The sequence below is a fragment of the Budorcas taxicolor genome, chromosome 13 (assembly GCF_023091745.1).
Source record: "Budorcas taxicolor isolate Tak-1 chromosome 13, Takin1.1, whole genome shotgun sequence".
NCBI lineage: Eukaryota > Metazoa > Chordata > Mammalia > Artiodactyla > Bovidae > Budorcas > Budorcas taxicolor.
The window spans coordinates 74,231,224-74,253,458 of NC_068922.1; the positions used below are offsets into that span (position 1 = coordinate 74,231,224).

The following is a 22,235-nucleotide window of genomic DNA, read 5'->3' on the forward strand; positions in this document are numbered from 1 at the left end:
GAGGTGAGGAGAGGGGAGGGGACAAGGGTCCGGGTGCGACCAGCTGCACCCGGCCAGGAAGCCGCTTAGGTTCCTGGTTCCCACTGGGGCCAGAGTGACACCTGATCCTGGGAGATTGTGAAATGACAGGAGGTGGCAGTCTGCCCGCCTGCCTTGTGTGCTGAGCCCTCTACCCGCAAGGGTTCAGCCCCGCCCCTACCCCCACGCCCCCCAGGAACCCAGTTAAATCTTCCTGGCGGCGCCTCATTCCCGCACCCCGCCCTGGCGAGCACCATGCCTGCCTGCCGCCTCGGTCCGCTCCTCGCCGCCCTCCTCCTTGGCCTGCTTCTGGGCCTCCCCCCGGTCACAGGTGAGTGGGGCGGGGAAAGGCTGGGTGCCCAGAGGGGCCGAACCAGGAGCGCAGGAACGGAGCCCGGCAGGAGCCTAGCCTCTCCGAGCAGTGAGGATTCCCCATGGCGGAAGTGGGGAGTCCCCTGCAGACTAAAATGTGGGGATCCCTGGTGCTCTGAAGGCGGTAGCCCTTGGGCTTCAGATGTGTGGTCCAGTGTGCTGGGGGTGCGCGGAGGCCACTGAAAACTGCCCCTTATGCCTAGGATGGGGCGGGGACGGCGGGGGTGGGGAGGTTCTTTGCTGATCTTGGAGATGCAATGGCCAGTGGCGGGGACCCTCTGGCGGGACATCGGAAGCTCCTAGACGCTCAGTTGGGCTGGGGTCTCCCAAAATTGAAGGCTCAGAGGCCAAGGGTTTGGTCCCTCCTGTCCTCCCAGGTATTGGAGGACCCCGTCCCTGGAGGTGGGGCTCTCTGAAGACAGTTAGGGCGGGGCCTAGGGGCCGAGACTCAGAATTCCGGCGGGGGGATTGAGATTGGAGGCCATCAGACACGAGGTGGGCATCCTCTGAGAGCGGGCCCGGGTCCCCCACTACCCGTCCACCTCCCAGGCGCAGGCACAGAGAAGCCGGGTGTGTGTCCCGAGCTGGAGGGTGAGGCGAACTGCACGAAGGCGTGCGTCTCGGATGAGGACTGTAACGACAACCTTAAGTGCTGCCAGGCCGGCTGCGCCACCGTCTGCCAGATGCCTAATGGTAACTTGGGGGACCCTCGCGGGCCGGGGCGGGGCAGCGGGGGTGCGGGAGAAGGGAGCGCCCCGTTCCGGGCACACCAGCGCGACCGACCCAGGGGTCCAGGACCAGGTCGAGGTGGCTGGAACCGGATCAGCCCGTGCTCTCCCTCCCGCGGCCCCTGGGAGACCGAAGAGTCGCTGACATGCCGCCGAGGGGAAGGGAGGTCCCCCATTCCCAGCCAGATTCATCGCTCTGGTGCATGACGGACTTCCGGGACGCACCGCGGGGACGTGGTTCCGGACCATTGTTCCCTGAGATCTGGGCGCCAGGGTCGAAGCTTCCTCCTGGCAGGGGGTTTAGCCGCGGGGCAGCCCTGGGCTGTCCAATGGGCTGGGTCCCAAAGTCTGGGACTCGCTCCCGTGCCAGAACCCCTTTCCTGTGGCTTCCCCAGCCCTGGGGGAAGGCTTTGGGATGCCTACTGGCCCGGACTCCCCAAATTCCTCTGTCCAGATGGAGGCTTTCCAGGTTTAGGAGAGCATTCCGCCCATCTTAAAGATGTGATGCAAGCTGCAAAAAGAGAGAAAGCTTCTTGTCCAAGGTCACACTGCCATCCCTGGCTGGACAGGACTCATAACACAGGGGGTCCCTTTTTTGTCTGAGTGGCTTGAGGAAAGTCAGGACCCCATCCTGAGCAGCCCTCCCCCTTCCTCCTCTTAACACCCTCTCTTCTGCTCTGAAGACTGAGAGAGAGAGTGTGTGTGAAGCTTACCCTTCATAGAGAGCACTTGCTGGAGCTCAAGACTGTCCCGCAGGTCCTAGGGACTCCTTACCTGAGCAGGAAGGGGTCTGAAACAGCTTGGACTCTGAGCATCTTGTTTTTCAGAGGGAAAAACTGAGGACCAGAAGCCAGGATATGACCCGATCCCACTGTGTTGGGATCGCTGGTCTTTACCCAGAGAGAAAGTCTCTGTGATGCTCCCTCCCTGTGATTTCTCTGAAGATGCCTGCAGGGCCAGGAAGGCCTGTAATCAGAGACCTCAGTCAGAGCAGGGTGGTGGGAGCTGGAGGGAGGAACAGCCTGTCAGGGGGGCTTGTGGATCTGGGGATCTCTACTGCTGCTGCTACTGCTAAGTCACTTAAGTCGTGTCCGACTCTGTGCGACCCCATAGATGGCAGCCCACCAGGCTCCCCCGTCCCTGGGATTCTCCAGGCAAGAACACTGGAGTGGGTTGCCATTTCCTTCTCCAATACATGAAAGTGAAAAATGAAAGTGAAGTCGCTCAGTCGTGTCCAACCCCGAGCGACCCCATGGACTGCAGCCTACCAGGCTCCTCCACCCATGGGATTGTCCAGGCAAGAGTACTCTAACCTGGACCAAAGTGAGGAAAACCAGGAGAGGAGGACATTGGCAGAGAAAGACAGACAGATGAGAGGTGAGTAGGGCGAAAAGAGGAGTTTCTGCTTGGGGGAGTCTCTGCTGCTCCCTGGTCTCAGATAGACTGAGGTAGGAAGAGGGGCAGGGACAGAGGGTCTCCTGGATCAGAATCTTCATTGTACCATCTGCAGGTTGTGTGTCCTGAGCAAGTGGCTTCACCTCTCTGAGCCTCTGCTTTCTCCTTGACATAATGGGATGAGAATCACAGATGTTATAGGACTGACATGAGGCTAAATGAAATGGTACACGTGAGATGTCTCATGAGAGAGTAGACCCTCCACTCACAGTGGCTTGTTTGGTGAGTCACGGGCTCCTGATGCCCTTCTGTCCTGGGGCAACTCAGTATTGAGAGGTCCTGCCCTTCTCCAGGGAAAGGGTGTCTCTGTGCAGGCAGGCAGCCACCTGTGTCCTCTCAGCTCATCACCCAGCTCTGTGCCTGCTTGATGTTTGACTGGACTTGCTCCTGGGGCTTCTGGGCACTGAGCCCAGCTCCCTCCTCCTTGAGCCTGGAGTGGAACACAGGGTGTATGTGTGTGTGTCTGTGTGTGTCTGTGGACATTGAAAGGCTGGGCTCAGGTCTTGGTTTTACTTCTGGTCAGCAGCGTGATGTTGGGTGATGCCTTCACGTCTCTGGGTTTATTTTCCTCCGCTGTAATAAGAATACAGTAGAAATATCCCCTACAGAAGAGAGGTTTGATGTGAAAATTAAAGGACAAAATGGATTTGCACTAAGAACTTGTTAATTGGCACATCTCTGTGGTTTGTGTGTGTGTGTGTGCACTAGTGGAAGAATGCTTCTCTGGGTGTTAGAGTGAGAGTGTAGAGGGGACCTTGGTTCCACCTGGTTGTAACTAGGAGTGAGTATACGGGAGTGAAGGCGTTGTGGGTGCATCACCCTGACATGGGCATTATGGTTTACTGCTTACAAAGCAACAGAATGCATGGTGCACAGACTTGAAGCCAGTTTCCTGGGTTCAAATCCTGTCTCTACCCTGTTTGACTTAAAGCAAATTATTTAACTTCTTGTTGACTCAATTTCCTCATCTGCAACATGAGAAAATAGTTACAGCTCCTTGTCCCAGGTTCTAGGATTATCCTGAGGATTAGATGAGTTAATAAATGTTGCAAGCTTCAGATAATGCCTGCTACTTAGAAGGAACTAAGTGTTAACGGCTGCCTTTGCTCATCATCATTATTATTGCTACCAAGGACGTTGACTTCTCAGGGAGAAGTCCGCTGCCTCTGTTGCTTCCATAATAACCCTGTGGTGTGGTCAGCGCTGATCTCATCTGACACCTGAAGACACAGGGCTCTGGGGGATTTCCCTCCTGAGGCCACAAAGTTAGGAGAAGGCGGAGCTGGGACTCACACTGGAGTCCAGTGATCTCAAAACCCCTGCGAGGAGAGAACAGGAGGAAGGGAGGTTGCAGACGACCTTCCAAGCCCCCTGAGATTCGCTCAGACAAGCAGCTGTCTTATTTGTGAATCCAGGTGGGCAGACATGCTGTGGAGACGTGTGCAGCCACCTGCCTCCGCTCTGCTCACCACCTCTTACTCCTTTTTCTACCCAGAGAAGAAGGGCTCATGCCCTAAGGTGGACATCGCCTTCCCCCAGCTCGGCCTCTGCCGGGACCAGTGCCAGGTGGACAGCCAGTGTTCTGACCTGTTGAAATGCTGCCTCAATGGTTGCGGGAAAGTGTCCTGTGTCACCCCTGTCTTCTGAGGTAGGTGCCCTGAGGGATACATTGATACCCAGATGTGACAACCTCTGCAGGAGGCTGAAAAGGAGCCCCTGAGCTAACACAGTGCTATTCCCTTATCCATCCTTTGATTTGTTCTCATCCGCTCAACAGACAGTCACTGAGCATCTGTCACGGATGGTGCACTGCTCTAGGTGCTGGGATGCTCCATGAGTAAACAAACCCAACAAAAATTTATCTCTACAGCACCTAGAGCAGTGCACCGCCCTGGCAGCTCAGTTGGTATAGAACCTGCCTGCAGTGCAGGAGACCGGGGTTCAGTCCCTGGGTTGGGAAGATCCTCTTGAGAAGGAAATGGCAAACCACTCAAGTATACTTGCCTGGAAAATCCCATGGACAGAGGAGCCTGATAGGCTGCAGTCCATGGGGTCGCAAAGAGTCGGGCGCGACTGAGCGACTGACACCTTCAACACCTTCACTCCCTGTAAAATGTTAGCAGGAAATAAGTGACCTGGAGAAAAAGAAAACAGAAGGAGGTTTCGGAGTAGGGATGGGGAACATCAGGGAGCTGTGTTGCAGTTTTATCACAGGACCTTCCAAAAGGCATCTTTTCAACAAACTTGTTGGAGATGATGGAAGGAACTGGGAGCTTTCAGAGAGACTGTTATGACCAGTGGGGGCAGCAGATATGCAGCAGTGGAACCCCTGGTGTGTTTCAGGAAAAGCCTGAAGTCTGGAGCCTATGATCAAAAAGAGGGCAATAGAGGAGAGGGTCAGAGAGGCATTTTGTTTATTTATGGCTGCACTGGGTCTTCACTGCTATGCACAGGCTTTCTCTGGTTGCAGCAAGCTGGGGCTACTCTGTGTTGTGTTGCACAGGTTGCTCATTGTGGTGGCTTCTGTTGTTGCAGAGCCCAGGCTCTAGGCAACCAGGCTTCAGTAATTGCAGCACGCAGGCTCAGTAGTTGTAGCACACGGTCTTAGTTGCTCTGCGGCATGTGGAATCTTCCTGGACCAGGGATCGGACCCAGGTCCCCTGTATTGGCAGGCAGATTCTTAACCACTGGACCACCAGGAAAGTCCAGGACTTTGGTCTTGAGCCAGAGATGTTGGGCCCTTGGAAATGGACATGATCTTGACCTGAATTTAAAAGGATTGCTCCGGCTGTTGTGTGGAGACCCTAGAGGGGGCAATAGCATAAGCAGGGAGACCAGCTAAGAGGCTCCTGCAAGAGGCCAGGTGGGAGGTGATGGACCAGGTGACCTAAGAGGCTGAGTTTGGACATACATGAAGGTGGATGGGACAATACTTGCTGATTATTTGGGCTGTGAGATTTACTCGTTTTCCCCTTCACTTGTGCACTTACTCTGTGGCCGACAGGGCTACATTCACCTGCTGTGAGTGGTTCTCGTGCCTAAAGATAAGATCATGGAGCCTCTCTTTCCCCACAGATAATTAAAAATAAAACAATATTAAGTCTCACAGCAAGCATAAGAAAGTAAACAGAGGGACTTCCCTGGTGGTTCCGTGGCTAAGAGTCTGAGCTCCCAATGCAGGAGGCCTGGGTTCGATCCCTGGTCAAGGAAATAGATCCCACATGCTGCAACTCAGACCCAGTGCAGCCAAATGAATAAATACATAAAGATTAAAAAAAAAAAAGAAGAGACAGAGAAACAAAACCCAAAGCACATGCATCTTCAGCCCATTGAGGGATCCAGCACTGTGCCATGTGCTGGGAGAGAAGGTGACGGCTGCCCTTCCTCACCGAGTTTGCAGCCAGGTGACTGAGGCCGACAGTTGGACAGACACTCCCAATGCCTATAATCAATGCGGCAGTGGACGGCTGGGCTGGGTATGGTAAGAACACAGGAGGAAAGCTCAGCCAGGTTATGGTGGGGGAAGGAGGGAGCAGGGTTCTGAGCCAGTCCTGAAGGATGAGTGAAATGTCGGTAGTCTCATGAAGTACAGTGGTAGGCAAGCTGTTCCAGATGGAGGGAACGGGACAAGCAAGCCCCCTGGTTGTAATCTCATTTCTAATCATGCGCTGCTGTTGATAAGCTCTCAGTCAACAGACTGGCAGGTCCCTGATGTAACCTATTGTTCAGATGTGAAGACTGAGACCTAGAGAGAGGGGAGGACATAACCAAGAACCCATGGTTGCTAATTCAGTGCCTGAAAGGGAAGCACGGTCTCCCCAGGGCCCAGAGCTCTCCAGTGATGCCAGCTGCCTCTTGCCTCCATGGGTACCAACAGCATGGGCTGGCATTGCAGTCAGGAAGACCTAGGTTCAGATTTCAGCTCTGACAGGTGGAAGGATTCTTAGGGAGATAAATGACAGTGACCCCTCATGAATGATCACAGCGGTCAGTCAGGACCATGGTATACCCAGGTGTATCCTGGGATGGTCAGAGCAGAAGAGGTGAGTCTGGGACCTTCAGAAAAATGCCAGCAGAGCCCCAGGGCCTCGAGAAAGTGAGGCTTTGCTGGGGGACAGCGGGTAGGAAGGTAGCGGGGGATGTGATGGAGTGGGAGGAGCTTTGGATCAGAATTTAAGCTGCAAGCACTCTTGTCTAGTGTCCCGGGTGCTGTTGTTGATGGTATTATTATGATTTTCTTCCTCCAGCTCCAGCCACCGCAGCCTGTGGACTGACGGAGCAGCAGTCCTGCCTGGCCCTGTCTGGCTCCAGCCCAGCTGCCCTCCTCCCTTCCTGGCCTCTTCCCTCCCTCGTGAGCTGACCACAGCTGCTTCTTTTTCCAACCAATAAAGTGACTGCTTCCAGCACTGGCGGGCCTGTGGCCTCTGTTATAATTCCGGGCACATTCCATTCCTGCCTGCAACCGCGGGCTGGGGAGGCGGGAGTGGGCGTGGCCACCAGATCGTCCAGGCAGAGTGAGAGAAGAGACGAGCTGCGACACGGTGACACGGTGAAGGTAACTCAGGGCTCTGTGTGCCGAGCCCCTTCCCCTGTTAATCCACCCACCAGCCCTGTGCAGATGCAGGTTATTCTCCCAGAGTGATGGAGGAGAGAACTGGGTCTCAGAGATGCTGGAATCCTTCCAGAGTTGCTGGGAGTTCTGACATCAGCAGCAGGTACCGTGTGCCTGACACACGGCTGGGAGATTCACTTGTAAGATCTCCTGAATCCCGCAAATAGCCCTCAGATTGTGATAAGGGCTTCCTTGGTGGCTCAATGGTAAAGAATCTGCCTGCAATGCAGGAGACCTGGATTGGATCCCTCATCTGGGAAGATCCCACGTGCCATGGAGCAACTAAGCTCTTGGGTCTCAACTATTGAGCCGGTGTTACAGACGGGTCTCAGCCAAGTTACTTGCTTGGGGCCACACAGAAAGAAGGTAACAAAGTCAGGGTGATTTGTTGTAGGTTTTTGTTTTTGTTTTAATCAAGCTGTTATTTTGTAGAAATAACACTTACATGGATCACAATTCAAAAGGTAAAAAAAGGATATACAACGTATGTACCACATCTTCTTTAAAATAAACAGCCAGGCTTCCCTGGTGGCTCAGTGGGAAAGAATCTGCCTGCCAGTGCAGGAGACCAGGGTTGGATTCCACATGCTTCAGAGCCCAACTATGGCCTAGACAGCTTGGGATGGGGGGAGAGGGAGGTGATATATAAAAAGATATAAACATACATAGAGCTGATTTACTCCATTGTACAGGAGAAACTAACTCAACATTCTAAAGCAATTATACTCCGAAAAAAGAAAAGAATAGACAATGAAACATCGTTCACCCTTGACGCCCTTCCTCCACCCCCAGCCACTTTGTTCTGTTTTTCTTCAAGAATTCCTTTTTGGAAAAATCTGTGGTAAGCATTGCTTCTGTTTTATGATTTGGTTTTCTGGCAGCAACATGTGGGATCTTAGTTCCCCAACCAGGGATGGAACCCACACCTTCTGCATTGGAAAGCAAAATCTTAGCCAGCAGAACATCAGACAAGTCCCTATTCTGTTGTTTTCTGTGGAGACCATGAATGCTATCAGTTTCTTGTATCTTCTTTCCAAGTTAGAGCTCAAGTTCACTCCCTCTATCCTGTACCGTTCTCTTTATCCCCTTCTCTCTATCCCTTCTTTCTATATTTATTTATTCTCTCCATCTCCTGGCTCCCAGGGCCAGAATCCTGGTTATCTGCCAGCCTTCCAGAGCGCAAGGCAGGGATTCTTCTTGCACTGACCTCCCATCTCCAACAACAGGCTGCCTTGCTGTTGTCTCTAAACCCCACCTCCAGTCTAGAGGGCTCTGTACGGTAAAACTGATGCAAAAACAAATATCTGCTCTGCAGCAAAGGGCAGGTTGAGGTTGGTGGGATAATAGAAAGCTACATTTGAGGGAGCCAGAGCTTAAAAGTGAAGTTCTGAAGCCAGACCAGTAGAGGACAGCCCTGCCTGAGGAACAGCGTAAGCAGAGGTATTGCTCATGTGGGGAATACTTTTCGAGCTTTTAACTATATGTTCTGTTCTAGATGGGCCGGATTTGAGATCAAGGAGGTGTGTGGTGTATGCGTGTGTGAATGTGTGTGTGTGGGGGGAGAACAAATAAGTGAATGAAACAAGGATAACATGTCAGGAGGTGGCAAGATGTTAGCAAACTATAAAGATGAGTAAGATGACTAGTGGGTCCAGGGGATGGGGAGAGGACGGGGCAGTTGCTTTGCAGAGCGTATTCAGGGAAGGTCTTTCCTAAGGTGTCATTCAAGCCATGAACTAAGTGAAGAAGGACAGGAGCCATGTGAAATCCATGGAAAGAGCTGTCCAGACCGAGGAAATTTCTAGTGCTGAGAACCTGAGGTCAGAGTGTGCTCAGGGTGCTTAAGGATCATGGCTGGAATGGTGAGGGGTCAGGAGCACCAGGGGAGATAGAGAGGTATGTGGGCACAGATTACGGAGGGCCCTGTGGTCACTACAAAGACTTTGCCTCTTATTCTGAGGAATTTAGGACCTCTGGTGGGGGTTTGAGCAGCAGGACAACGTCATCTTACATTTGAAAAAGATCCTTCTGACTAGACTGTGGGACTTTCCTGGTGGTCCAGTGGTTAAGAATCCTCCTGCCATGCAAGGGACACATGTTCCATCCCTAGTCTGGGAAGATCGCACATGCCTTGGAGCTAGTGAGCCCACATCCCACAACTGCAGACCCCCCACTGTAGAGTCCAGGCACCTTAAAGAAAAGCCCCCCTCAATGAGATGCCCAGCACAGCCAAAATTAAATTTAAGAATCGACTTTGGGGGCGATGTGGAAACAGAGAGAGCAGTTAGGCAACCCAAAAGGACATGGAAGAAATGACTTTTTTTTTTGCCTCTTCAGCTACTAATATGTATGAGACCTCCAAACTGTCAGCCCTAATGCCCTGGGAGCTAAGGCTGTACCGGCCATGGCGGCTCCTATGACTCCTGTGTAGTTCTGCATGTCCTGTCTATTGATGGAGCTTTGGGAAATTAGCTCACGAAGTAATCACATTGCAAACACAACAAATATTCCCCCTCCTGCCCCATGACCACGTTTACCCAGTTGATCAAAAGTGAGGGGGTTAGGAAAACATAAAAACAGCGATGGCTGACGACGCTGTTAGTCATCCATTCATAGCTGCAATCTGGGGAGTATCTGGTTTCTTTAGCTATTATAGATGGTACTTGGGGGGAGCTGCAGCGCCCCCTTCAGTCACAGAAAAGCATAGCATTTGAAGGTCCTGCCTGCAGAGCATTGAGGTCCTGGACCCAGAAGTCTCTGTGTATCCCCTACAGATGGGATATCAACCCCACAGAAGCCCAGTGCCCAGCCAAACCAAGCCTACTGGGTTGAGCTTATTATATAAAAGGTGGAACCCCCTAGAGCTACTGTACCCCCCGCCCTCATTATTGCAAGCTTCACATCTTGAACAGCCCTCTGGAGATTTTTCACCAGATGAACGATCCAAAGCCTGTGGTTTATTACGGCTACGATTAGGTTTAGGGTTATGGTTAGAATCTTGGCACCACCAGGGGAACAGACCATGGAAGGCAGCCGCCCTTTGCAGTCTGAAAACAACAACCCCTCACTGATGGAAGGCTGGTTCATTCTGCAGGCCGAGTTCCAAGTGGCCTGGATGGTGCCCACAGGACCCTCCTTTAACCAACCTCCAGGTAGCAATATACACAGACACACCGGGTTGAATTTTCTACATTGGTTCACTCATGATCTCTGTTGGTGGGCTGGAGACTCTAGTTTGAAATAGATAAACCTCTCAACATATTAATGTACAAGTTAAGCATGTTCATGCTTATCTCAGGGTTAGTTCTCCATTGATCTTGTCTGGTTCAGCTGTGGTATACTTGTAAGGTCATCTTGGTGTTTCTATGCTGTTTTTTGTTTGTTTGTTTTGGCCATGCCATGCATTCCCAGACCAGGGGTTGAACCCAGGCCCTCAGCAGTGAAAGCTCAGAATCCTAACCCCTGAACCACCAGGGAATTCCCTAATCTTTTGATCTTATGTATTATGGCTTTATCCTCTGGTTTGGGTTTATTGCTTGAGACAACTAGCACCTAGATATCACATTCTGCATTTCCTTTCCACTTTTATCATAGTTCAGAGGATAAGAGTCATCCCTAGTGGGTTTCTGTCCTTTCTTTGGAGTTCCTTTGATAGTGGGTGGAGGCTTTCACTCTTGAGTTTCTTTTCATGATTTTTTCTGGGCTCCATCCTCACAGTTCTTGATTCATTGTCTGCAGTTTTAAAACAGTTTGCAAAATGAGAATTCCCAGGTGTGAGTTGCCTCTTCTTTGATTAACACTGCTTCTCTCTCCCTCCTTCATTTTCTTCCTTCTTTCCTTTCTTCCATAATTCAGAGATGACAAGAATCACGGAATTCAAAGATGACAAGAATTGTAGGACTGACTGAGAGCTTAAAACTTTACCTCTGAAAAATAAATCCCAGGCCCCTCCTTTCCTCCACAGTGTAATTTTTACAAAACGAATCAATAGGTACTTGTAGAGTATTTACTCTGTACACACGCCACCTCTCTTGGTTGGGTGCAGAAATGTGTAACGCAACATCCCAGCTTTCAAGAGCCCACAAAATATAACCATCAAAAGGTAGAAGCAGGCAGGCCCAGAATATCCTTGCATAGTCCATATGGAGAGATCAGGGAATTTTATGGGATGGAGAGGTAAGCAAGGACTGGGCTGCTCACACAGTAGAGCTGAACTTTAATGAAAGCAAACAGGTTAAGAATATGGGTTCCAGGGTTAAGACTCCATGCTTCCAACGCAGGGGATGCAGGTTCAATCCCTGATTGGGGAACTACGATCCGACATGCTGCATGGTCATAGCGGAAAAAAAGAAAAAGAATATGGGTCCTAGAGTCCCACTTCAATTCAAACACCAGCTTTACTCCTTGTCAGTTTGCTGTTTGAATCAAGTCATTTATCTTTCTGACTTTCAGCTTCCTCATTTGTAAGATATAGATATTAATAGAATCTTCCTCTTTGGGCTGTTGGAAATATTAAAGGAGAGTGTATATGTAAAGCACTTAACTTGGTTCCTGACCTATCATAAGTGTTTCATAAGTGGCAATTATGAAAATTTTAATAGACGGTATTATGTATTGAAAGATTTTAAAATGCATGTTTCTGTGACCCAAAGGGAAAGGGGCTCCTTCTTATAATCTATCCTAACTAAATAGTTCGAAATGCTCACAGTGATTTATTATCCTTGTGAAGTGTACCATTACTTAATTTTCTTAATATTTATTTATGTATTTGGCTGCACTGGATCTTCGTTGCATCATGCAGAATCCTTCATGGCGGTGCATGGACTCTCGAGCTGTGACACGTGCTCTCAGTTGCTCAGAGGCGTGTGGTCTCAGTTTCCTGACCAGGAATTTAACCAAAGTCCCCTGCATTGCAAGGTGAATTCTTAACTGCTGGGCCACCAGAGAAGTCCATACAGCATTACTTATTATATTGAGAAATTGTAATCTCCCTTAATAGTTAATCAAAGAAGTTTGATTAAATCAATGATCATCGAGCCATAACAAGAAAGCTCTACCCCTTTGAACGGTTCTGAAGAATATTTAACGATATAGGAAAATTTTCACCTGATCTTGTTAACTGATAAAAGCATGTTATAAATCTGTATTAATGTATGCTCCTGAATTGTTCTCTTTCATTCTTCTCAGGAAGTTTTTTTAAGGCTTGTGGAACTTGTTCATTTGAAAGATTTTCCTCCAGCATATGTGGATTAAGAAATTTAGCAAGATCTCAACACCACGCCAAGAGTGTTGTTTCCAGTGCCCCTGTAGCTTATCTGGCACTCACTGGTCTTCTGGTGAAGGTGAAAGTGAAAGTGAAGTCGCTCAGTCGTGTCCGACTCTTTGTGACCCCATGGACTGTAGCCTATGAGGCTCCTCCATCCATGGGATTTTACAGGGAAAAGTGCTGGAGTAGATTGCCATTTGCTTCTCCAGGGGATCTTCCCAACCCAGGAATCGAACCTGGGTCTTCCATATTGCAGGCAGATGCTTTACCGTCTGAGCCACCAGGGAAGCCTGGTAGTTTCTTCTTTTTGATAGTTTCTGTGTATCTTTTCGTTAGGGGAAGCACACTGATTGAAACCGCCCACCCTGACCAGGTACCATAGTAACCATTTGCATGAGTTGTTTTATGACAGGAGATCCTGATAAGGAATACGGAACTAATAAGCCACCACCAACCAGAAGAGTTCAGGAAGGTCTAAAGGAGACACTGCGTGTCCGTCCACTTCCCAGAATCCCTCTCGCCAGCATCCACCAGGAAAGACTCTGAATTAGAATGATTGGCCAAAGACCACCCGGAAACTAATCCCATCACCATAAAACCCAAGACTGCGAGCCACCCGGCAGAGCAGTTCTCCTGGGTTCCCTTACCCTACTGCTCTCCACCCGGGTGCCCTTTCCCAGTAAAATCTCTTGCTTTGTTAGCACATGCGTCTTCTCGAACAGTTCATTTCCGAGTGTTAGACAAGAGCCCAGTTTCAAGCCCTGGAAGGGGTCCGCCTTTCTGCAACATTTTCATCTAAGCGACTTTTATATCACAACAGTTCTCATCACCCAGACTTGGTGATGTAAGGTCTCTTGGATATTTGTACTCATAGGAACCAGGCACTGGGAGTCTTCAACTTTTCACCTGTGAACAAATATCAGAGAAGAACAAGGGAGAGCAAGGAGACTCAAGAACTGAGTCTTCTAAAGTTTTATTTTGTTATATATTTAGTTTTGGCCACATGGATTGTGGGATCTTTGTTCCTGAATCAGGGGTCGCACCTGTGTCCCCTGCAGTGAAAGCGTGAAGTCCTAATCTCTGGACTACCAGAAAATTCCCAAGAACTGAGCCTTTAAGCGGTCACTGCTGTGTGATTCTGGCCAAGCGCCTCCTCCCCGTGGCAGTCAGACTGCTCGGGTGGTTCAGTGATCCCCACTTCCTAGGATTCACGCTCTTGTGTAATCACTGCCTTGATGTGGGCAGGACTTAGTGACCTGTTTCTAAGGAGCAGTGCAGTGTCACTTCCAAGATTAAGTTACAAACAACTGGCACTTCTATCTTGCCAGCACTTGTTCTGGTTTTTCCCACTGCTTGCTCTGATGAAGCCCATTGCCATGTTTGTGAGCTGCCCCCTGAAGAGGCCCAACTGTCAAGGGCTGAAGGTGGCCCCTGGCCAGCAGCCTTTGAAGAACTGAATCCTTCCAGTGGCCAGGTGAGTGAGCTTGAAGTGGATCCTTCCCCAGCTGAACTTCAGATGGCAGAGCAGCCTCAGTCAGTCATTAACACCTAGACTGCATCCTTGTAAAAAAAAACTTAAGCTCAGGAGACAGTATTTCAAGCAACCCTGAGAGAAGTGCTCCGAAAAGGCAGGGGGATGAATCAGGTTATACAGAAGTTTGCAGCAAAGGGCAGGTAGTCTGAACATCAGAAGTACTTTTGTGAAGTAAAGAAAGTCAGATATCCCAGTTAAGGAATTCAGCACATTTGTATGTATTGGAAGATGCAAGAGTCTGAACTCACAGAATCATTCCTTTCATTTGCATCTCAGCTATGTGGGGCCAGCATCATGAGTTTTTTACATCTTAAATTCCTCAGGGTTTACCGTAGGAAGTGGCTGCAGCCTAATGGCGGCTGAATTGCACGTGTTCCTCTCCTGCCTGGGTGCCCTTAGGGCTCAGGAATTCGCATCTGGAGGACTGGGATTGCTGGGGATTGTGACAACCTTGTTTACTGATATGGCAGGAAATTTTCCATTTCTCACTTGTTGTGGTGCATGCCTTGTGGAATGCATGTGGAATCTTCCCCAAACAGGGATGGAACCTGTGTCCCCTGCATTGGCAGGTGGATTCTTATCCACTGTTCCCCAGGGAAGTCCTCAGTGGGCTTCCTTAAGATGATTGTTTGGCAATCTTTGACAGGCAGACTGGAGATCTGCATTTCTTGGGAGCCAGTTACCAGAGCTTTACCAGCTCCTTGGGTTGTGCCATGTTTGATTCTTCATGATTAGTGTGGCCTTGAGTTGGTGTCCCTGCGTTTGAAGGAACAAACACCTCTTCCAGTCTTGACATACTGGTTTTGGCATGAGAGAACTTTCTGTCAGCTCCCCAGGCTGCCAGGACTGCCACTAGAATCAGAGTTGTGCTGGATTAGAACTGGTTTTGAGACTGTCACCGGGTCATCTGCAGTGGGTTTGTGATTTGCATGTTTGATTTCAGAGCTCAGGTAGGCATGGATTCTGTCCAGTCCTTGGATGGATGAGACTGTCTCTAGAACCTGGTTCTGTAGGGAGGTGCTGGGAGAGGGTCTGCTTTAGGGTCCAAGGTCAGGCCCTCATTCAGCGAGCCTACTACCAGGTACAAGATAGGTGTGGCTCCCACCAGGTCCCTGGGAGGGCTGCTGCGTAGTCACTGGAAGAGTCCCCGGGTGGGTGACACTGGTCCTGGACCATGGCTGATGGAGCCCCAGGACTTTTTCAGGTTCAACAGTCAAGACTGAAGTTTGTATTCCTGGTTCCAGAGGCACAGACGAGTGTCGCCTGCTGGGTCCCTGGCTGAGCTGGACTGTTCCCCGACTGACTGGAAGGACCGGAGCCAATTCTAGGGCCCTTTCTGTATCTTCCAAGGTACAGATGTGTCTCCTGCCAAGTCTCTGTTCTGGCAAGACTGCTCACAGTCTGTGGCTGGAAAGGGCTGGAACCCAGTCTAGGGCCTTTTAGGATCTCCAGAGTCGCAGATGGGAGTGTCTTCTCTTGGGTCCCTAAGCCAGTGGGCCTGTCTGCAGATGGAACTGCAGACAGGATAAGACAGACCTTATTTTAGGGCCCTTTCAGAATCTATACTCTGAGTAAGTTAGGTGGCTTTTCCTCCAGGGGCTTCTAGGCAGGGGCTATAGGCAGTTCACAGGCTAGTTCAGGGCTCACTAGTTCTCTATGCCTATTATCTGATGCGTGGGGGAGGTTGACTCTGCCTGGGTCCCTTGGCATATGGTGCTGGTGACAGGACCGAGCTAAATGGGACTGTAACCAAGTCCTCGTGGGTATGGAGCTCTTTCTGGGTCTCCAGTTGGAACCGTGATAGCTGTGTCAGCCACCTGGGTGTGGGCCTGCCTTCTCAAATGGTTCTCCCAGGTCTAGGGCTGCCCTGGGCTTCACAGTCTCCTTCCTGGATCTGAAAGCTTCCACAAAGGCATTTTTTTTCTATGGATGGATGCCAAATAATTATTCAGAAGGAATATGAGAGGGGGACCTCTTATTCAGCCATCTTTCTGGCATCACTCAGGATGTTATTTTTCAAAGGTATTAAAGATCATTCTTAATGTTTAACCTTGTGTTATTTTGTAATAATGGAAAATTGGAAGCACAATTTAACCACAGATGATTAGCTAAGTAAATTACAGTGCTTTGTAGGTTAGAATATTGTGTAGCCATTAACAATGATACTGAAGAATATTCACTGATCTGAAAAAATGTTTAAATGGTTATAGTAAAATGCTACATAAAAATCCTGATAGAAAATACTATGTAATTCATACAGAGAGAGAGAGAGAAATGGGGAGGAGAGAAAGAGAGAAAGTAAGTAAAGGCATACGCAGAGGAATGTTATTTTAAGATGATAATTGAATGTTGTCCCTATGGATAAAATTTAATTTAATTTAATCTTTACCCCCAAAGATCTACTTCCTTGTCTAATGTGGTTTCTTCCAATACCATGCCCTAAGTTTTCAAATTCACCATCCATCCCCCAAAACCTTTATCCTCCAAATCACTAAGCAATAACTCACACTGCGTGTGTGTGTGTGTGTGTGTGTGTGTGTGTGTGTGTTAGTTGCTCAGTCGTGTCTGACTTTTTGCAACCCCATGGACCGTAGCCCACCAGGCTCCTCTGTCCATGGGATCCTCCAGGCAAAAATACTAGAGTGGGTTGCCGTTTCCTTCTTCAGTACTAAGTGTGAATGACTCTTAATCCCCACAGTATATTAATATTTGTATGTATGTATATATTTTAAAAATAAAGACTTGAGATTTTAAACATTTTGGCAATATTTGTAGAACTTCAGGCACAGAGGTGGGTAATTTAAAGACACACCAAACTCTCTTGCCCGGTTGATGGGAATGTAAATTGATACAGCCACTATGGGAGACAGTATGGAAAGTCCTTTAAAAACTAGGACTAAAACTACCATACAACCTAGCAATCCCATTTCTCAGCATACATCCTGAGGAAACCAAAATTGAAAAAGACACATGTACCCCAGTGTTCAGTGCAGCACTATTTACAATAGCTAGGACATGGAAGCAACCCAGACATGCATCAACAGATGAATGGAAAAGAAGCTGTGGTACATATATCTGTGGAATGTTACTCAGTCATAAAAAGAAAAGCATTTGAGTCAGTTCTAATGAGGTGAATGAATCTAGAGCTTATTATACAGAGTGAAATAATTCAAAGATAAAGACAAACATCATATATTAACATGTATATATGGAATCTAGAAAGATGGTACTGATGAATCTGTATGCAGAGCAGCAATGGAGACACAGACATAGCAAACAGCCTTATGGACAGGGGTACGGGGGAAGAAAGAGAGAGGGGGATGGAAGGAGAGAGTAGCATGGAAACATATATACCAGATGTAAACTAGTTAGCCGATGGGAATTTTGCTATATGACTCAGGAAGCTCAAACCGGGGCTCTGTAACAACCTAGAGGAAGAGGAAGAGGTGGGAAGTGGGAGGGAGGTTCAAGAGGGTGGAGACATATGTATACCTATGGCTGATTCATTTTGATCCACAGGAGAAACCAATGCAATATTTTAAAGCAACTATCCCCTAATTAAAAATAAATAAATTTTTTAAAAAAATAAAAAACACACCAGGGGGACTTCCCTGGAATTCCAGTGGCTAAGACTGTGGCTCCCAATGCAGGGGGCCCGATTTCTATTCTTAGTCAAAGAACTAAGTCGCACATACCAAAACTAAAACTTGGTGAAGCCTAATTCATTAATTAATTTAAAAAAAAAAAAAGGAGCATGGCAGACAGAAGGAGGTGAAGGAATGCACTTCTCATTCACAAAAATAGCTTCTATTGCTCTAGAGCAAGCCTGGCTCCAGGGAGGGCAGACTTCTTATTAGAAAATCAGGTTTCTTGCAGGTTTCCTCACATTCTGTTTTTTTCTCAAAGTTGTTGCTGTTACCATAACAACCTCCAAAATTAAAAGACTCACATTCAGAAGTTTTCCAGTTGTAAAACCAGCGCTGGGTCCATTCTGCACAGGGGCCAGTGTTTATAGGATATTTGCAAACATTTGCGATGCCCATTCTGACTAAAGAGAGAAAGTGGTTGAGAGAAGCTCACTTCTTATTTCCATTTGCAGAGGCGAGTGGAGGCAGGGAATGACCCTGGCCACAAGTGCCGGGCTGTGTGTAATAGCTGAGCTCTGTGTTTCTTCCCACTCAACCTACCTGGTCCACCTAGCCCCTTCTCCATCTACACAGCAGTTGAGATTTTCATTTCTTGGAGTAGCCTGATATGGTGAAAACCCGAGACTTGAGACTTCCACTCAAGCGGCTGCACGTCCTAGCCCTGCCACTTACTGTTAATACCACGTGATATTGTATCAACTCAGTGTCTTCAAATTGCCATCTCTTCATTTGTAAAATTAAGGAGCTGAACTCCACCATCTCTGAGCATCCTTCCAGGTCTGATTTTCTAGGATTTGATGAGGAAGATCTCTCAGGTGTCCACCCCCATCTCACTGTCTTTCTAGAAAAGATATCTGATCATGAGACAAGGACCAACTTGAATCTGAGAGCAGTGTTGAACTTGACTCAATCATTTCCTAGCCTGGATAAATCACCTATCTCTTTGACACTCAAATATACAAATATATACTGTAAAATGGGTGTATATGCTCATTTTGGGCTTCCCTGGTGACTCAGCGGTAAAGAACCCGCCTGCCAGTGCAGGAGACACAAGAGACATGGGTTCAATCCTTGGGTCGGGAAGATCCCTTGGAGAAGAAAATGGCAACCCATTCCAGTATTCTTGTCTGGGAAATCCCATGGACTGAGGAGCCTGGCGAGCCACCAAGAGTAGCCAAAGAGTCAAACACAACTTAGCAACTAAAATAACAAAATAGGCACATTTTAGACTTACTGAAGGTTGACAGATGACCAATGGGAAGCTTGATAAATAGAAAAGCATCAGTAAACCCTGAAAAGTGAAAGTTGTTCAGTCATGTCCAACTCTTTGCAACCCCATGGACTGTATAGTCCATGGAATTCTCTAGGCCACAGTACTGGAGTGGGTAGTCTTTCCCTTCTCCAGGGGATCTTCCCAACCCAGGGATCGAATCCAGGTCTCCCACACTGCAGGTGGATTCTTTACCAACTGAGCTATCAGGGAAGCTGCTCTCAATCACTCTTTTCCTTCCTTGACCAAGAAGACTCTGAAGATAGGGACCTCATAATACTCTTTTCTGCAGGCTACACACCTAACACACACCTGGCTCTGAGTTCTCAGTAAATATTTGTTAATGGGGTTGTGGTGGGGAGGGGACAACCACGAATCTAAGGCAGTGTTACAAGTTTCTTGTTAAAAAAAAAAAAACAAGAAAACATAAAACTCCTTCTATGTTAAAAAAGCATAAATTTCCTTTTATGTTCCTTGTAAGTAAACAACTTTATCCTTGCAATTACTCTTCAAGGTAGATATTGGGACTTTCAACTTTACATGAAAAAATTAAAAGTCAAAGAGGTGAAGTGTCTTTCCTAATGGCATGCTAGAAAGTGTTGGTCCAAGACTTTGTGTTGCTGCCCCCTGCCCCCTACACACACACACCCATCCTATTCCCAGGCTATTCTTGGAGCTCCCATGTTCTATACTAACCTCGCCCTTGGCAGGAGTCGAAGAGCTGGAGAAGTAAGAGACAGACCTGGATCTGCATGGTTGCCTCCTAGTCAGCAGCCCAGCTTGGGGTTGGCATTTTAGAGAGAAAGGTCACCAAGGAGGAGGAGTCTGATCCCACATCCAAATCATTCATCCCTAACTTCTGCAGTTCAGAAGGCTAGTCTACCCTTGGAACAGAGTGTCCATCTAAAGCACAGTTCTGCCTTTCTCCTTTGACCTTACCTGATCTGAATTTATCAAAGGCTGCTTTACTATACTTCATGGTGCAAGCCCCTTAAACAATTAATAAAACAACAGCTACCATTCGTTGAGTGCCTTACCTTTCCAAGCACCCTATAAAATACTCTTCATTCATTAGCTCCCTTGAGTCCACACAAGATCCCGGCAAGGCTTCTTGTTGTTTAGTCACAAAGTCATGTCCAACTCTTTTTGGGACTCCATAGACTATAGCCCACCAAGCACCTTCTCTTCATAGGACTTCCCAGGCAAGAATACTGGAATGGGTTGCCATTTCCTTCTCCAAGGGATCTTCCCGACCCAGGGGACTGAACCCTTGCTTCCCTGGTAGCTCAGCTGGTAAAGAATCTGTCTGCAATGCAGGAGACCCCAGGTGGATTCCTGGGTCGGGAAGATCCCCTGCAGAAGGGCTAGGCTACCCACTGCAATATTCTTGGGCTTCCCTTGTGGCTCAGCTGGTAAAGAATGTGCCTGCAATGCAAGAGACCCTGGTTGGATTCCTGGGTTGGGAAGATCCCATGGAGAAGGGAACAGCTACCCACTCCAGTATTCTTGCCTGGAGAATTCCATGAACTGTATAGTCCATGGGGTCACAAAGAGTCGGACATGACTGAGAGACTTTCACTTTCGCTTTCTCCTGCATTGGCAGGTGGATTCTTTACTACTGAGCCATCAGGAAGCCAAAGGATACCTTATGTTCTTGCAAAATCCTATATGCAAATGTTTGTGAGGGGTTTATTCTGAAGGAGATCAGCCCTGGGGTTTCTTTGGAGGGAATGATGCTGAAGCTGAAACTCCAGTACTTTGGCCACCTCATGAGAAGAGTTGACTCATTGGAAAAGACTCTGATGATGGGAGGGATTGGAGGCAGGAGGAGAAGGGGACGACAGAAGATGAGATGGCTGGATGGCATCGCTGACTCGATGGACATGAGTCTGAGTGAACTCCGGGAGTTGGTGATGGACAGGGAGGCCTGGCATGCTGCGATTCATGGGGTCACAAAGAGTCGGACAAGACTGAGCGACTGAGCAACTGAAATGACTGAACTGACTGACTATTCATAATTCCCCCGAACTGGAAATGAGAGTGCCAGCTGGAGCAGCACCACATTGGTCTCTATAGAAATGTGTTACCCATCTTTACACATTAGTGGTAACTCTTCCTTCCTTCTCTTTAACTTCCCTGAAGCCATGATCCTCAGTCATTGGCACTGCTTCTCGCAACTATAGTTCACACAGTGACTGGTCAACCATCTCGTCGTCTTCAGAGCTTCACTGAATTCCCTTGAAGGCTTCACAAAAGCCTGCATTTCTGCATCCCTATGGGTGCATCCTCTTTGGCGCCTTGGTAGCTCTAGCAGCATTATTCCTGGTATCTCTTTTCTTAGCTCTCTTAGGTGGTCAAATCAGCTCATCAGAAACCAAAATAATGGCAGAAGGAGGCTCCCAGGAAGTAAACAGACATTCCATTCAAACAAAGGAAAGGCAGGATTGCCTACAGGCTCCCTCAGCTGAGAGCTTTACGACAATGTTCCCTCTTCTAGAGTGAGAACTGGCCTCTAAATTCAGAAAAGCAGTTTTCAGGAATTCCCCGCTAGCCCGGTGGTTAGGATTCCAGATCTTCTCTGCCATGGGCCCAGTTTCCATCTCGGGTCAGGTCCCACAAGCTACAAAAGAAAAATGTTTTTCAGAAAAGTTTCCCAGAAAAGCAGTTTTCATCTGGGGAGGGGATAATTCTGTCCTCCCAGGGACAATATCTAGAGATGTTTTTGAGTGACACAACTTAGGGGTGAGGGGCACCTGGTAAAGGCCAAGGATGCTGCTAAACATTCTACAAGACATAAGATAGCCTCAACATAAAGAATTATCTGCCCTCAAATGTCAAATATTGCTGAGGTTAAGCAACCTGCATAAAAGTTGTGGATATAAACGCTTCCCGACCAGAGATCTAACCCGGGTCCCCCTTGACAGTGAAGGTGCAGAGTCCTAAGCACTGGACCTTACGCTGGCAGCATGATATGGATTCCACAAAGTAAATGCAGTGCTTGATGAGCTGCGTCTGTACTTACCAACTGAACAAGCCTTGTCGGTGGGTGTGGGAGGCACTGACCTTTCCAAACCAGGCACTCTATACCCGGTTGTCCTGGGCGATCCCTGGCGATGACTCAGTGACTCAGCCTTTCTTCAGGTGACTGATGACTACAATTCCAGAAGCTGGAGGGCTAGTGCAAGATTTATTAAAAGCTCATTGAAGAAGCTAGCAGGAAGTTCTTGCTAGTTACTAGTACTTATACTCATCAAAGTCTTACTAATCAACTATACGTCAATAAAAATAAGAAAATTGATTATTTCTGATGACATAATAAATTTTTATATTAAT

The 22,235-nt window shown here is 48.3% G+C and overlaps 1 protein-coding gene across 1 annotated transcript; it reads left to right on the forward strand.

Moving 5' to 3' along the window:
* Positions 1–269: 269 nt before the first annotated feature.
* On the forward strand, positions 270–6,972 carry WFDC2 (WAP four-disulfide core domain 2). The gene is made up of 4 exons (XM_052651258.1): positions 270–349; positions 940–1,083; positions 4,069–4,221; positions 6,821–6,972. The coding sequence occupies exons 1-3, from the start codon at positions 274–276 to the stop codon at positions 4,218–4,220; spliced, it is 372 nt and encodes a 123-aa protein (XP_052507218.1). The 5' UTR covers positions 270–273; the 3' UTR covers position 4,221; positions 6,821–6,972.
* Positions 6,973–22,235: the final 15,263 nt, after the last annotated feature.

What these genes read in the sequence shown, in the direction of transcription:
- WFDC2 (XM_052651258.1), top strand. Translation starts at nt 274, where the DNA reads ATGCCTGCCTGCCGCCTCGGTCCGCTCCTCGCCGCCCTCCTCCTTGGC. An exon ending in GGGCCTCCCCCCGGTCACAG is followed by an intron (nt 350 to 939) that starts GTGAGTGGGGCG and finishes TCCACCTCCCAG; the next exon opens with GCGCAGGCACAGAGAAGCCG. An exon ending in CGTCTGCCAGATGCCTAATG is followed by an intron (nt 1,084 to 4,068) that starts GTAACTTGGGGG and finishes TTTTCTACCCAG; the next exon opens with AGAAGAAGGGCTCATGCCCT.